The sequence below is a fragment of the Elephantulus edwardii genome, unplaced genomic scaffold, assembly GCF_000299155.1.
Source record: "Elephantulus edwardii isolate Elephantulus edwardi_28Jun2011 unplaced genomic scaffold, EleEdw1.0 scaffold00232, whole genome shotgun sequence".
Lineage (NCBI taxonomy): Eukaryota > Metazoa > Chordata > Mammalia > Macroscelidea > Macroscelididae > Elephantulus > Elephantulus edwardii.
In genome coordinates this window covers 541,798-556,710 of record NW_006399982.1, presented here as the reverse complement: position 1 = coordinate 556,710, position 14,913 = coordinate 541,798, and the positions used below count along the sequence as shown (strand labels likewise).

At 38.5% G+C, this 14,913-nt stretch overlaps 1 protein-coding gene across 3 annotated transcripts in view; it reads left to right on the top strand.

Annotated features, from left to right (window-relative positions):
• LOC102868470 (fibroblast growth factor 12-like) overlaps window positions 1-14,913 on the top strand; it is an 858,601-nt gene that overhangs the window by 594,753 nt on the left and 248,935 nt on the right. For all 3 annotated transcript variants that reach the window (XM_006898494.1, XM_006898493.1, XM_006898492.1), the window contains one exon: window positions 6,490-6,593. In XM_006898494.1, the coding sequence (XP_006898556.1) occupies window positions 6,490-6,593 (104 nt within the window). The remainder of the gene's footprint in view (window positions 1-6,489; window positions 6,594-14,913) is intronic.

The window sequence follows — 14,913 nt, the reverse complement described above, 5'->3', positions numbered from 1 at the left end:
GCATATATTTGTTCACCTTACATATTTCATATCTGTGTAAAATAATTCTACTGTCTGCTGTATGTTTACAAACATTGATTCTCTCACATAAAAGCCACATACGTGGCTGGACTGGTGCTGCCGCTCCACATAGCCCTCAGAGACCCCGTTCTCCGCAGCTCTCTTAGCCTGGTTCCCTCAGGAGCAGCCCTTGTTTTTATGGCTTGAGGTGATTCAGCTATGACTCCCCCATCCATAAAGCAATAAAGCAGAAGTTTAAGTTTCCATAAAAGATCTTAAAGAATTTTACAAACCTCTGTTGTCATTGCTACCGACATCCCAATGGCAGAATTTAGGTCGAAGTCACACCTAAAATTTCTTCCCCCTACAGATCCAGTTTTTAGGGAAATGGTTTTAAAGCATCTATTATTATGAGAGTAGATAAGAATGGCTATTAGGGCTCAGTCAACTTCCAAGGGAAAAAAGAAGAAACATTACATTTTGACAAGATAAAAAAGAGCTAGGAAAATCCTTGCTTATATGCTGTTTTAAGTGGGCTTATAACTCTCTGAGCTTGTTTCTGTTCTACTAATTAAGATAATAATTTTGTCATAAAAATCTCTATATTTGTGGTTATCAACATAAAATACAATAATGAGTTTGTCGACAGTTTTAAAATGAAGTGATGAAAAAAACACAAAATACTGGTTTTTTTAGACTAACAAGAGAGCGGCTGGATGTGAACTTCATAAATATTACTGAGGCAATATGCCAGATTTTGCCCCAGGCTTATGGTAACCTTATTTGACAAATAGAAGAATCAGACATTAATGACAAGTAACTTATGTTTAGAAAATATATCTCGTCTAAGAAACATTTTCAAGAACAAGGTAATGAATTTTATTCTTTATCTTCATACAATAGGGACTATCATGCCTATTTTATAGTTGGGAAAAGTAGAACAGATTAACTGAATGGCTCAAAGTAATTATTAGCAACTATGATTTAGAAACTGTTGTGTGCACACTGTCACAATTTTTCCTTAAATTGTCTTGCTAAAATGTTTGCATGCTAACTTTCTTATTGACTACTTGACTCTTGGAGTCTAGATCTCTAAGATTAAGGTAGCAATTCTTCCAGTGAGCTAGTCTCTTCCTGCAGCCAACCTTTATTCTGCAGAAAAACTCAACTTCTTGCGTCACTGGAATGTCTTTCTGTTGTTTTCTTATTCGGTTTTTATCCATTCTTTGAGTGCCAGCCTCGCTTCCACCTTTGGTGTGAAGCATTTCCTGAATATTTCAGACCACACAGAGCTCCTGTTTTCCTGAACTTCTGTAATGTGGCGAGTATATATAGAATGCATATATTACATCTAATTATAGAAGTAAATCATTCACTGTTTCAGATTATCCCATATGTCTTAGCTTTCTCTCCCTAACAAGACTTTAAGGTCTTGTACTTCTTTAGTTATTTTAGTAGCATGAGGACAGTGCATAGAGATCATAGGAAGAACTAAAACATAGTTCAAATTCAAACTGAGCCAGTAATTAGTTCTTAAGCATCTACTAAGACTCAGTTTGAAGTTTTATGACAAATTGTAGTAATTACTTTCAGAAAGGCAAAGGCACGCCCAGGTATAGTTTTAGAATAGTGACCTTTTCATATTATTGATTCAGATCTATAAGAGGGGTGCTTCTGAATGGGTTGTTCAGTTTACTAAGCTTAATACTTAAGGAGTTAAAAAAATGATATGTGTAGTGACGAGAACTGATTTAAGAATTCACTCTGCAACCCTCATTGTGTACTCCTACAATAAAAATAATGCCCTAAAATATAGTACTTTTAGAGTATTCTCTCCCCCATAGACTTCAATACCGTAAACATATTTCATCCAGATTTTCACAGTCTTACCGCCACCCCAATGCCAGCCTCATTCTACAACAGTGGCACCATATAGCATTTGTCCCTTTGTGACTGAGATACCTCACTCAGCATAATGTCCTCCAGGGTCACCCATTTTGAATAATATTGCATGAGTTCCTTGTTTTTCAAGCAGCATAGTATTCCATTGTGCGAATATACCACAGCTTCTCTACCCATTCGTTTGTTGATGGGCATTTAGGTTGTTTCCAACTCCTTGCTATTGTAAACAAAGCCACAATAAACATGGGTATGCATATATCTATCTACTTGGATGTCATTTATGGTCTCTTTACGGTATATTCCCAGTAGTGGAATTGCTGGGTCAAATGGTATCTTTATTTGCAACTTTTTGAGAAAGTGTCACAATGCTTTCCACAAGGGTTGCACCATTTTACACTCCCACCAACAGTGAATAAGGGTTCCAGTCTCGTGGGGTTTGGGGAGGTGCAGGGGGATTGTGTACCAATGAGGGAGTTTTTCTTTTGCTTTTCAAGGAGAGGGGGGGGGGGGGGGGGGAGGGGGTTGTGTGGGGAGAAGGGTGCAACAGTGAATGAATGGAATTCCAAAATCTCTGTAGATGTTCATTGAAATGAAAAATAAACAAACTAAGTTTAAAAAAAAGAATTCACTATGGGCATAAGCCTCTTTCATTTCTGAGTCTCAGAAGTTCTTCTTGATATCATATTATACTCCGCAATTATTCTACTAATGTTACAAAAATTAGCTCCACTATCAATTTTATATCAAATTGAACTACAATAAAGCACAGTGTTGAACACCTTGGAATAAAATCCTGCTCTCTTGATTGTGGTCTAAAGTTTAACCCAATGCAATTATCAGTTGCATGTTTGACTGAAAGCATTTGTCATTACAAAGACGGAGGAAGAAGCAAAGACCGAAATGGATGTGAGAAGATAAAGAGTTGAACACAGGATTTAAAAGGGCACCATGGGAAGACAAAGCAAAGTATTATAATGAAATATGCAAAGAGCTGGAGTTGGAAATCACAAGGGATGAACTCGCTCAGCATTTCTCAAGCTGAAGAAACTTAAGAACAAACTCAAGCTTTGAGTTGCAATACTTAGGAATGGTGTGGGAAGAATGTTGAATGACCCAGGAAGCATTAAAAAAAAGTGGGAAGAGTATAGAGTCACTATATCAAATAAAGAATTGTCTGACAGAAGAATTTCATGAAACAACATGTGATCAAGAGCTTATGGTGATGAAGGAGGAAGTGCAAACTGCTCTGAAAGAATTGGCAAAAAACAAGGCCCCAGGAATTGACATATTTCAACAAACAGAAACAGTCACCAGGTTGTATCAAGAAATCTGGAGGACAACTGCTTGGCCAGCTGACTGGAAAAGAACCATATTTATTCTCATTCCAAACAAAAAAAATTACTGAAAAAGTATGGAAATTGTCGAACAGTATTATTAATATCACATGCAAGCTAAAATGACTTGGAGCAACAGATGTGCAGTCCGGGTTTAAAAGAGGCTGTGGCACTAGAGACATTAGAGCCAATGTTAGATGGAACTTAGCTGAAAGCAGAGAGTACCCGAGGAATATCTATCTGTGTTTCATTGACTATGCAAAAGCATTTGTGTGAATTACAACAAACTGTGGCTGACTCTGAGAAGAATGGGAATCTCGAACACTTGATTTTACTTATGCAAAACCTATACTTGGACCAGGAGGCAGTCATCAGAACAGAGCAAGGCAACACTGCATGGTTCTAAATCAGGGAATCTGTACTCCGGGTATACATCTATCTTATCTCCATATCATCTCAGTCTCTATGTGGAACAGATCATCAAGGAGGCTGGACTCTATGAAGAGGAATATAGCATCAGGATTGGAGAAAGACTCATCAAGAACCTGTATTATGCAGATGGTACCACCTTGCTTGCTGAAACTGAGGAGGACCTGAAGGATTTGCTGCAGAACGTCAAGAACTGCAGTCTTCAATGTGGACTGAAGCTCAACATCAAGAAAGCAAAGATTCTCACCACTGGGCTGATTGGAAGCATCATGATAGAGAGGAGAATGAAATTGTTAGTAGCTTCGGCTTACTTGTCTCCACAATCAACACTCTTGGTAGCAGCAGCCAGGAAATCAAAAGACAATTTGCATTGGGAAAATCAGCTGTCAGGGACCCTCCAGAGCTGAAAAACAATGATGTAAGTCTAAAGACTAAGATGTGTGATCCAGGCCAAGGTCTTCACAATTGCTTGATATACATCAGAGAGCTGGACAATGACTAAGGATGATAGAAGAAGAATCGATAGCTTTGAGTTGTGTGGTGTTGTAGAACAGTGTTGAATACAGCATATAAGAGAACAAACAGGTCTGTCCTGGAGAGGGTGAAACCACCCTGCTTTTGGAGTTTAGGATTTTGAAGCTCCATCTGACATACTTTGGGCATGTTGCCAGAATGGGCCTGTCTTTAAAGAGGGACATCATGCTTAGAAGGGCAGAGGCACTGCACAAGAAAGAAAGACCCTGAATGAGATGGATTAACTCAGTGACTGGGATAAGGGGTAGGTGTGTCAGAGACAATGACATTGGCTCAAGATAGAATAGGGTTCAGAACTATTGTATATAGGGTCACTATAAATTGCAGGTGACTCAATGGCACATAACAACAACAAATAACATATAAAAGAGCCTTTGTTGGCATTATATGTAAGGTGTTGGGATGCTAAGCAAAAGATTAGCAGTTCAAATTCACTAACAATTCAGTGGGAGAAAGAAGAATAGTCTGCTCCTGTTAAGTTTTTTTGATGTGTGATGGTTTACATTATATATGTACATTTGCATGTAAAAAAGTGAGATATCAAGAGGCTGTATAGTGTGGTGGTGTGGTGGTGTGTCTGTCAAGTTGGAAGACAAATGTTCTCACCACTGAACTAATAGGCAAAATCCTAATAGTTGGAGAAAAGAGTGAAACTGGCAATGACTTCATTTTCCTTAGATCCGCAGTGAGTACACATGGTTCCAGCCCTCAGATCTGGAAACATTACATTTGGAAAGTGTGTAGTCAGGGGCATCTCCTAATTATTGAGAAGCAGTCATGTTAATTTGAGAACTAAGGTGCATCTGATTTAGGCCATTGTCTTTTCAATCACTTTCTATACCTCTGAGAGCTGGATATTGTCTAAGGATGACAGAAGAATTTATGCCTTTGAACTGTGTTGGTGGAGAATAGTACTGAATATTTCATGGACTAATAAAAAACAAACATATATGTCTTGGAGAAAGTGCATTGAGAGTGGGCCTTGGAGACAAGGGAGGCAAAATTTTGTCTCACATACTTTGGGCATGTTGGAGAGTGACATCATGCTTGGAAAGCTAGAGGGGAAGCAAAGGAGAGGAAGACCCTCAAACTTGATGAATTGACACAATGACCATAGCAATGAGCTCAGATATGTCAGAGATGGTGAGGATGGCACAGGATAGAACAGGGTTCAGATCTGTTGTTTACAAGATCACTATGAGGTGTACCCAACTGGATGGCACCTAACAACAATAATACCAGTGTGACTAACAGTGCATTAGTGATTGTGCATTGCCTTTCTGATTTTCTGTGCTCCAGATAGTACTAAGATAAGAAGAGGATTAAAAGCGAGGCATTTGGCACGTGTTATACAGATTGTATTTTATTATTACTTATAAACACAAGATCTCTAAGTTGAGAATTTTGGGGTCTGAATTATTTGTTTATGTATTTATTTATTTATTAAAGATTTTTGGTTATTTATTTTTTTCTTTTCTTCTTGTGTACCGTTGAATTGGATCCAGCTGGCACAGGAGGAAGTTGCCCCTCCTCCAGCAGAGCATCTGGTGGATTCAAACCGCACATCTTCAGTATTGCAGGGCAGCTTCTAGCCAGTAGGCCACCAGAGTTCCTTTGAATTACTTATTTTTTTAGCAAAATTTAAAAATATTTCTGTTGCACTGTTTGAGGGCAGCAGAGATCCTAGAATCCATAAGCTATTAGTTCCTGACTTGCTTTGTTTGATAAAGCTGTTTGATCAGAAAGTCTCTTAGACTCCCATATGGATCCGGGAATCTTACAGACTTTTTGATCAAACCCCTTTATCAGACAAAGTAAGTCAGAAACTAACAGCTTATGAAAAGTTACTTAGGTGATTCATGGCAGTGAAGGGTAATAAGTTCTTCTATAGACTATGGACGATGGTTTGTCTATAGATGGTGATTCAGAAACCAGTAATTATTTTCAGATTCAGGCCTCCCTCTCTCTCTCCTTACAAGTTCAAAGTGCTATATTTTAATGAAAAGATTATCCTAGGAAGCAAAGATTATTTATTCAAAAGGTTTGTAATAGCAGAGTTTGCCTAAATTTCAGGTATTGCAATTCAGTGTTATAAAACAAAATGTCTATTTGTGGAAAACCAATTTGCTTGTTAACTTTCACTCAAATCCCATTTAAAAAGAAAAAAAGAAGAGGGAAAAAACCCACATCAATTAGTACTCATATCTTCAAAGTCAGTTTAAATGTAGAATCTGAAACCACATTAAATTAATTGATTCTTCTTTCTTCCCCCCCCCCCTTCTACTTCTAGCTCTCTTCAATCTAATTCCTGTGGGCCTGCGTGTGGTGGCTATCCAGGGAGTGAAGGCCAGCCTCTATGTGGCCATGAATGGTGAAGGCTATCTCTACAGCTCAGTAAGCACCATTTTATATGCTTGTATGTATAAATGTGTGTGTGTATGTATACTTATGTCCACTAGTGACCTGGATTGAAAGTAATAGAGTAGCTCTTATTTAAGATAAGAAAATTAGAAATAAAAGTAATTTTGTATTCTCTGACCTAATAAAACTTGCTCTAAGAATTTATTCCTCAGGTATTTGGGATTTTCATGGGGGTCTTATCTTACAATTTACAATGTTAAAAGATCATGTCCTCTTGAGGGAGTTCTGGTGGCCTAGTGGCAGGACGCTTCACTGCAATCCCAGAGGTATGTGGTTCGAATCCACCAGATGCTCTGCTGGAGAAGGAGGGGGCAATCTCCTCGTGTACCAGTCAGATCCGATTTGACTGTACACGTAAAAATAATACAATAAAAAAAAAAAGAGTAAAGATCATGTCCTCTTGAGTGGGGAAAAAAAAAGAACTGATAATCTGATTATCTCCAAGTGAGAGAGAAAGAGAGAGATATTCTCTTCACCTAGTTTCTGCTTTTAGAAATCTAAAAATCTTGAGTGTTTTTTGCATTTTATTTTTCTCTTTATTTATGTGTTGAGGTACTTTTATTTTTAACTCTCCTTCAAGCACAGGAGATGGTTTGTAAAGGGAATGTCTCCAAACCAAGCCTTCTTTGTAGCTTAGTGGAGAAAGAACTATAAGAATAGGGTTTGGTTTTGGTGGGGTTTTTTTTCCCTGTGTGTATTTCATAGATTTATGTAATATCTGACACATCACATTGTCAGGTAATTGATCACTTAGAAAACATGGATTTATAGAATGAGAGATGAATTTGGGGCTGAGATACTTGATTTTTTTTTTTAATTTTGTTACTATCTAGTTGCTTCCTCAAGCAAATCACCTCTCTTTGCGCAACTTCTGTGTTATTAAGATGATTAATTAAATTCCAGATCTAACATCTCCTTCAGATCTAAAATTGATCAAAATTAGTTCTTATTTAGGTTATACATGATCATTATTTCTGCTCACAAAAATGCTTGAAATTCACTTTTGGTCAAAAATAAGGGTGGTATAGCACTGGTCTGTGCGTTGCTGTACAGAGGTAACTCGTGGTTGCTGTGATGCCGAAGCCTGTGACAGTGTTGTGCCAATCGTGGTAATGGGCACCCATGGTGGACGGTGTTGGCTGGAGCTTCCCAACTAAATCAAGCCTGGAAGCAGGAGCGGCATCCACTTCCAAAATGGCTTGCCTCTGGAAACTCTATGTATGAACAGTGCTCAGGCTGTTCGTTCCTAGGGTCACTATGAGTCGTCTACGACTCGACGGCATTAAGCAACAACAACAACAACAATGGCATGAGCAAATTGCTGGAGTTGAAATCAACAGAGAAGAACCTGCTCAGCATTTCTCAAGATGAAAATAAGGACTTAATATAAAATTCAGACCTTCAGTTGAAATAGTGAAGGATTTGATGCAAAATAATGTAGAAAGGTGCGGAAAATAGCAAGAGAAGATGGAAGGAATACATAGAGCTGCTGTCAAACGTTGTGGCCTCTCATTCTTCATGCGTTATAATTGTGACAATTCTTAATTTACTTAACTTTCTCACTTACTGAGTTTCTTTAGAAATGAAAATGAAAAGCAGGAAAATAAAGATAAAATTTCATTTTAAAAAAAATAGTTCATTAGTTAAAGGATTTTTTAAAAAGTTTTGAATATACTAAAGATAAAACCAAATTATTATCTCTGTATAACAATGATTTAAGGGTTTAATCTGTCATCAAGTAAGCACCAAAAGAAGTCTTACATTATTACAGTATTACATTATACAATTTTTAAAAGTCATGAATAGAGGCTGTTGTAAGTTTAAAGATGCTGGATTTGAGTTAATATGTGAAGGTTCAGGAAGAAGGAAAATGCAGAAGATGGACAACAGTATTTTAGGCAGGAGATATGATTGAGGAGAAGCCCAGTTCTCTTTCTCTGTGCGTCTGTGTGTGTGTGTGTGTGTGTGTGTGTGTGTGTGTGTGTGAAAGAGAGAGAGAGACAGAGACACAGACGGAGACAGACAGAGAAGGAGAGAGGGAGCACAGCACTGTTAGGACACAATCTTACAGTGGTGGGGGGCAAGATTGAGTAATCAGTATGTAGTAACGGAAATCAACTTCATCCCATGCAGCTTTTCAGAGATACATTCCTTTATCTCCTTGTTGTTCAGAATACAGTTATAGAGGATTTGCACTTATTGGAAGGGGTTTTAAGAAATTTTGGAGCAGAAAATTTTGCTACTGCAAGCAGTGAAAAAAAATGTTTGTGGAGGTTTATTTTGTGATTATTTTGGTAATAGAGTTAGCATCTGTGTAAAGCCAGTTGTCATTTGTTCAAGTGTCTGTTCTGTGCTCCTTGATTTTTCAATTCTCCTCTTCATTTGGATCAGACCTCTCTAGTACCAGGAATCCCCTGCTTCTTGTCCCACAAAAACTCCCAGGAAACAGTCTTGGTAATCACTGATGTAGAGCAACAGGTTCCCCGGCTGGAATTCACCCTCTTTCTGGATAGAGCAAGTAGGAGTAAGGGCTGGATTTTAATTTTAAACAGGAAACATGTGTCTGAAGACTTTGTCAAAGGACTGAAGAGAATTGATAATAGGGGAGGCTGATATGAAAGAGAAATTGATGTAATCACACCTTCCCCGCTGTGTGGAGTGCCTCAGCAGGGGTGTGCTATCTCAGCTAGGGACCTTGAGGTGAGGTGAAAACAGGCTATTAACACTGGATTTCCTGAGGTGTTTTTGGTATACATTAAGCTTGAAGCCACTTGAAAAGCAGTTTCCTGTTTCACCTAAAACAGTACAATTGGGTTTATGAATGAAAGCCATGATGAGTGTGCGTATAGGGAGTGGAGGGTGGTTGGGAGCACTTACAAGAGGTGCCTTACCCAAGCTGGAGCAAGTATGGCTTACACACTGGGTGTCACTTGAAGGGGAGAGGCACCTTTGAGCTGTTTCTGTTAACTTGTGAGGCTTAAAGAGTGGGGGACCAGCAGGGAACACGTGCCCTGGGTGTTAGTCCAAGGGAATGTCAAAGGAAGTATGGAGTGAAATTCTGAGTTATCACAACTATCAAAGGCCTATGACTGATAGAGCTGGACAAGGAGAGGTAAGGCATTTATCTGCTGGCACTTCCTTCCTATAAGTGTATCTCTTAATCTTGAGATTGTAATGGGGTGACTTCAGAGATTGTGCTCATTACCCATGCTAGGAAGCCTGCTCCTGAGTCCTTGGAGCCGAATGAAGAGGTCCTAAAGGACTCTCCTAGAGTCTAAGTGACAATCACAAATGGTATAATTTCCCTAGTGCTATTTGCTTGTTTTGTATTCATGTTTAAGCTAGAAATTTATTCCCCTTACTCTTTCTGATATGCCCTCCCTTACAAGGAGAAAGTGGTAAAGTTCAAGTGACTGAAAAGAGTAGACAAGAGTAGGAAAGAGTGGTTTAGAGCTACAGTTGTAGAGAGATCATAGAGAGAGATCAGTTAGTTGGCTGAGTGGACAGAAAGTCATGCTCCAAAGCCAAAGATGAGTGACTCTAATCCAGGGCCCTCAGGCCTGCCTTTGTTTTTGGTGAAACACTCTTCTAGGTCATCTAGCCCTGGTCTGTCCACTTGCTGTACAGAGGTAACTCGTGGTTGCTGTGAAGCTGAACACTGTGACACTGATGAGTCAAATATGAGAATGGTTGCCGATAGTGGACGATGTTTGTTGGAGCTCCCCTATTAAAACAAGCTTGGAAGCAGGAGTGGTATCCACTTCCGTAACAGCTTGCCTTTGGAAACCCTATGAACCTGGAGAAAGGACAAAAGTAATACAGGTATCCAGGTCTTTCATTCATGGGGTCATGAGTCGCTGATGACTCAATGGTACCAAACAACAGCAACAGCGTGTTTTAATAGGTGAGTTTAATGCACATTGTGTGATTAGTTTTGCATCTGGATTTAGCTGGATTTATCATAGTAGTTTTCAGCTTGTGTTATATCTATCTGTCTATGTATTCCTGTATTATCATGCTCATTTTAAAACTTGTATTTCTATTTTTTTAGTGATCATTCTTAATTTTATAAAACACGTCTTTAGTGGAGAAGAGTCTTGACCATACCATGGACTGACAAGAAAACAAGTGGGTCTGTCTTGGAGAGGGTGAAACCAAGTCTCTCCTTAGAGGCTAGGATTTTGAAGCTCTATTTCCCATACTTTGGCCACATGGCCAGGAGAGATCGGTCCTTGAAAAAGGACATCATGCTTGGAATGGTGGAGGGACAACAGAGGACAGGAAGATTCCGGATGAGATATATTGATACAGTGACTGGAGCAATGGGGGTTGGTGTGTCAGAATTAGTGAGACTGGCTCAGGACAGGGCAGGGTTCAGAGCTACTGTACACAGCGTTGCTATGGATCTCAGGTGACTCCATGATAAGTAACAACAACAGCTGTCATCAGATTCACTCCAATTCATAGCACCCTTATGTTTAACAAAGTGGAACAGTGTTCACCCTGTACCATCTCACAGTCACTCTGTGCCACAGCCTCTGTGCCCTTCATTCCCCCTCACTGAGGGCTCCCTCCTTTCTCCTGATCCTTGATTGTCTTCCTGATGATTTGTCTGACCTTACTTTTAAGAAACATTCTGGAAGTGTTAAAGACTGCTTTGTTTATCCCCACTCACTCCCCTTAGAGACTCTGGTACTTTTCAATACTTTTTCCAGCACCACAATTCAAATGCATCAGTTATTCTTCAGTCTTCCTTTCTTTGTTGTTCAGCTTTCACATGCATATGAGGTGACTGAAAAATGCTTTGGCTTATTGAGGTCAGGCAGACATTAGTCTTGAAAGTGACATGTTGCTTTATAAGATTTTTGAAAGGTTCTTTGCAGCAAGTTTGCCTGATGTGGTATATATTTTCCCTTTCTTAATCGCTGCTTTCATATTAATCTAAGTAGGATGAAATCCTTGACATCTTCAATTTCTTCCCCGTTTACAGTGATGTTATTTATGGACCTAGTTGTGGGGATATTTGTTTTCTTTACAATCACATGCAATCCATACTGTATTCTTTGAAGAGTAAATACACACTTTGCTTAATTTTCAGCTAGCAAATTGTGCCATTTGGGTATCATAGGTTATTAATAAGCATTTCTTCAATCTTAATATTATGGCTCTTCTTTATATAATGCATGCACACATAATTATAGTTAGCTTAGTGGCAAGGAATTGTAACACTGATAAAAAGGTCCACAGTTCAAATCCACCAGCTGCTCCAGGAGGATGATCAGTTGCCTCCCATGTGATTTACTGTCAGCTATGGGTCAGTTCTGATTCAATGATACACAATGACAAGAAGTAGTTCTCAGCTTTCCGTCTTCCATTCAAATGTTCATGGATCTTAGCATATTATCTTACACAGTAAGCATCATGATTCTTCTCATTATTTATTTCCACTTTTAAAAATAATGTGAACAATTACTGCTTTTCAGATTGCATTTATACATATTTAAGCACTTCTAATTTTTATTTTTTCATGTATTTGTTACCAAACTTGATACTTCTTAATTTACTGTTCTTCTTTACATCATTCTTCGTGTGTGTGTGTGTGTGTGTGTGTGTGTGTGTGTTTGGGCCCGTGTGTGTGTGTGTGTGTGTGTGTCTGTGTTTTGTGTTGTTTTGTGCCTAGGGCCTACTAATAAATAATTTACTAGTCTTAGTAAACATTTTAATTTCATTTCTACTCTCTTTACTTATACTTCAAATAGTTATACAATTCTGAGATGGCCAGTATTCAGAATTTTAAAAATATCCCCTGTGTAGTCTTATCCTAAAATTTGACTGTTTTTAACCATTATCGTTGGCTGCCTCTAGTCTCTAGCTACCTTAAATGCAGACACATGGTCTTGCCAATCAACATGATCTTGAAGATCACCAACAGCTGTGAGACTAGGATAGGGGAAAGAACACTTCCCACATTGGACAAGGCTTGAGGCAAGCAAGACTTGGAGTAGACCCTGTTAGTGAGACCCTGATGAGGTGCTGGAGAGACTGTGGCATTGCTTTGGAGAAACTGTGGCAAGGTGTAAGCAGAGGAGCCCTGAGTTAAAGGCCACATTAAAGGTATTTGCTGTTCTTGTCAGATGCTTGAAGGAGAAGCTGATTTATAATTTGCTGGATGCTTGTTTGTGTGGAGACAAACCTTGCTAGATGATTTGGTTTTGTCTGATGAACTGAAACCAGAACCTGGACTAATTAAGGAAGTGGGTGTTGGAACTTGGACTAAAACTTGACTTTGCATTGAGTGATATTCTTTGCCTCCCTCACTCTCCAAATTCCTTTCCCAATAAATCCCATTGTTGTTACCATAACTGTACATCTGTGAGTCAACAATGAATAAAGAAACTCTTTGCTATTGGTTTGGCTCCAGAGGTACTACAGGGATGGGCTAGGGGCTCTTTTTAAGCTTTCTTTTCTGGGTGGTGAGGGACTATGTTAATCTCACTCCCTCTGGCTCTTTCAGATGTTTACAGCCCTGTGCCCCATGTACTATTCTTCCTTTTCAGATACCCTAGCTTTCTGGTATCTGTTGTCAGAAATTTATATAGAAGACCTTTTTTCCCTTTAATGTTTTTTATATTCACAATAATGCAGCTTTGCACACTAATCTTTATTTATCTGCTGGAAATTTAGACTGTATTTGTAATCTAAAAGATCAACTCAATATGCAGTGGGTTTGGGTTTTGGGGGTTTTTGACCCTTAATGGAAAGGCCTCCTCACTCCTTTCTCTGGGTCTCATTAATATACATTTTCAGCTATTTGCATAAAGCTAATATTTTTTTTTGTAGTGAATTTGTCTCAATCTGTGTTTTTGTTGGCTTTCTTTCTTAGAATTCGAGTGTGTTTACTTGGACTTCTGGTTTTATAGCAGATTTCTCCCCCTCTTTCCTTTTCTCTGTCTTCTTTTCTTGCTCTCAGGTTTGTCTTTCCCCCAGCCCTCACTTTACTCTCTAACTTGTAGGTGGGTGTTTGAAACTTCTGTTCCTGAAACACCTTCTTCAGTAGTTCAGGAAATACTGCTATGGTATCACAATCTGTTGAGACAGACTATCCTACAAGTTTTACCTTTTACAGACTGTACCCTCAGGTGGGGTTTTTTAGTTGTTATTATTATCTGACTGGTTCTAACTGACTTTATGTTTAATATACTATGATGCTTTATTACCTTTCAGCTACTCTGATATTTTAAACAGTGTGTAAAACCACATCCAGTTTTCTCAAAAGATCACATTGCTTAAATGTGTTTTGAATGTTTATGCAGCAAGCAGTGTGGCTTCAGTGAATCTTCTGTTCTGCTCTTTTGTACATATTTATTCATAGTGATTATCTTCTTATTACAGTATTCTTCTTTTGGAGTAGAAGTATAAAGTCAGATTATTTTCAAATAGAGATTAGAAAATTGGTAATAGAATATTTTAGATAATTTGGAAGCAGGAGTGGCATCCACTTCCTAAATAACTTGCCTCCAGAAACTATGAACTTTGATAAATGTCCATAGTTGAAGAGGGGCTTCAGGGCTTTTGTTCATAGTGTCGTTCTGAGTCGTGTTTGACTTGAAGGCAGTCAACAATAACAACATTGTATAGGATAATGCACATAATAAAATATATGAAGGATAAAAGTAATACTACTGTACTTCCAAATTTAGTTTTGTTAACATTTACCTTTCTTTGTGTTCTAACTGTATAATCTCTAATACTCATTGTAGCTAAATCTGAATCTTATCTAATAAATCTTCTCTCCCTATTACATATTGAGAAGTTCTATTTGTGCCTTAACAAAGAAGCACTCAGATTATAATTTGATGGTGGATAGGAGGTATATTCATCTTTGCTGTTTGGGCCTCATATTTCTCCCAGCTACAACATTAAACATTTCTCTAACAGACAAATGTCCTGCTGGTGGTTAGAGTGTTACAAGTTGCCCTACGAACCGATAGGTTGACTGTTTGAATCCAGTAGCTGCTTCTAAGGAAGAAAGATGCATAGTCTCCTCCCATAAAGATTTGCAGCCTTGGAAACCCAATAGATGGTTTCTGTGATTTAGAATTGACTATGGTACTGGATTCCATTTGTGAAATACTTTGAATAGAAAGAATTGCCTCTTTGAAGTATAAATGCATACCAAACTCAATGCCATTGAGTCGATTCCAACTCATTTTGTTCCTCCATCAGGCTAATGGGAAGAGATTGCCCATTTTTCTCCTGCTCAAGCAGTGGGTAGGGTCAAAGTACTGTCTTT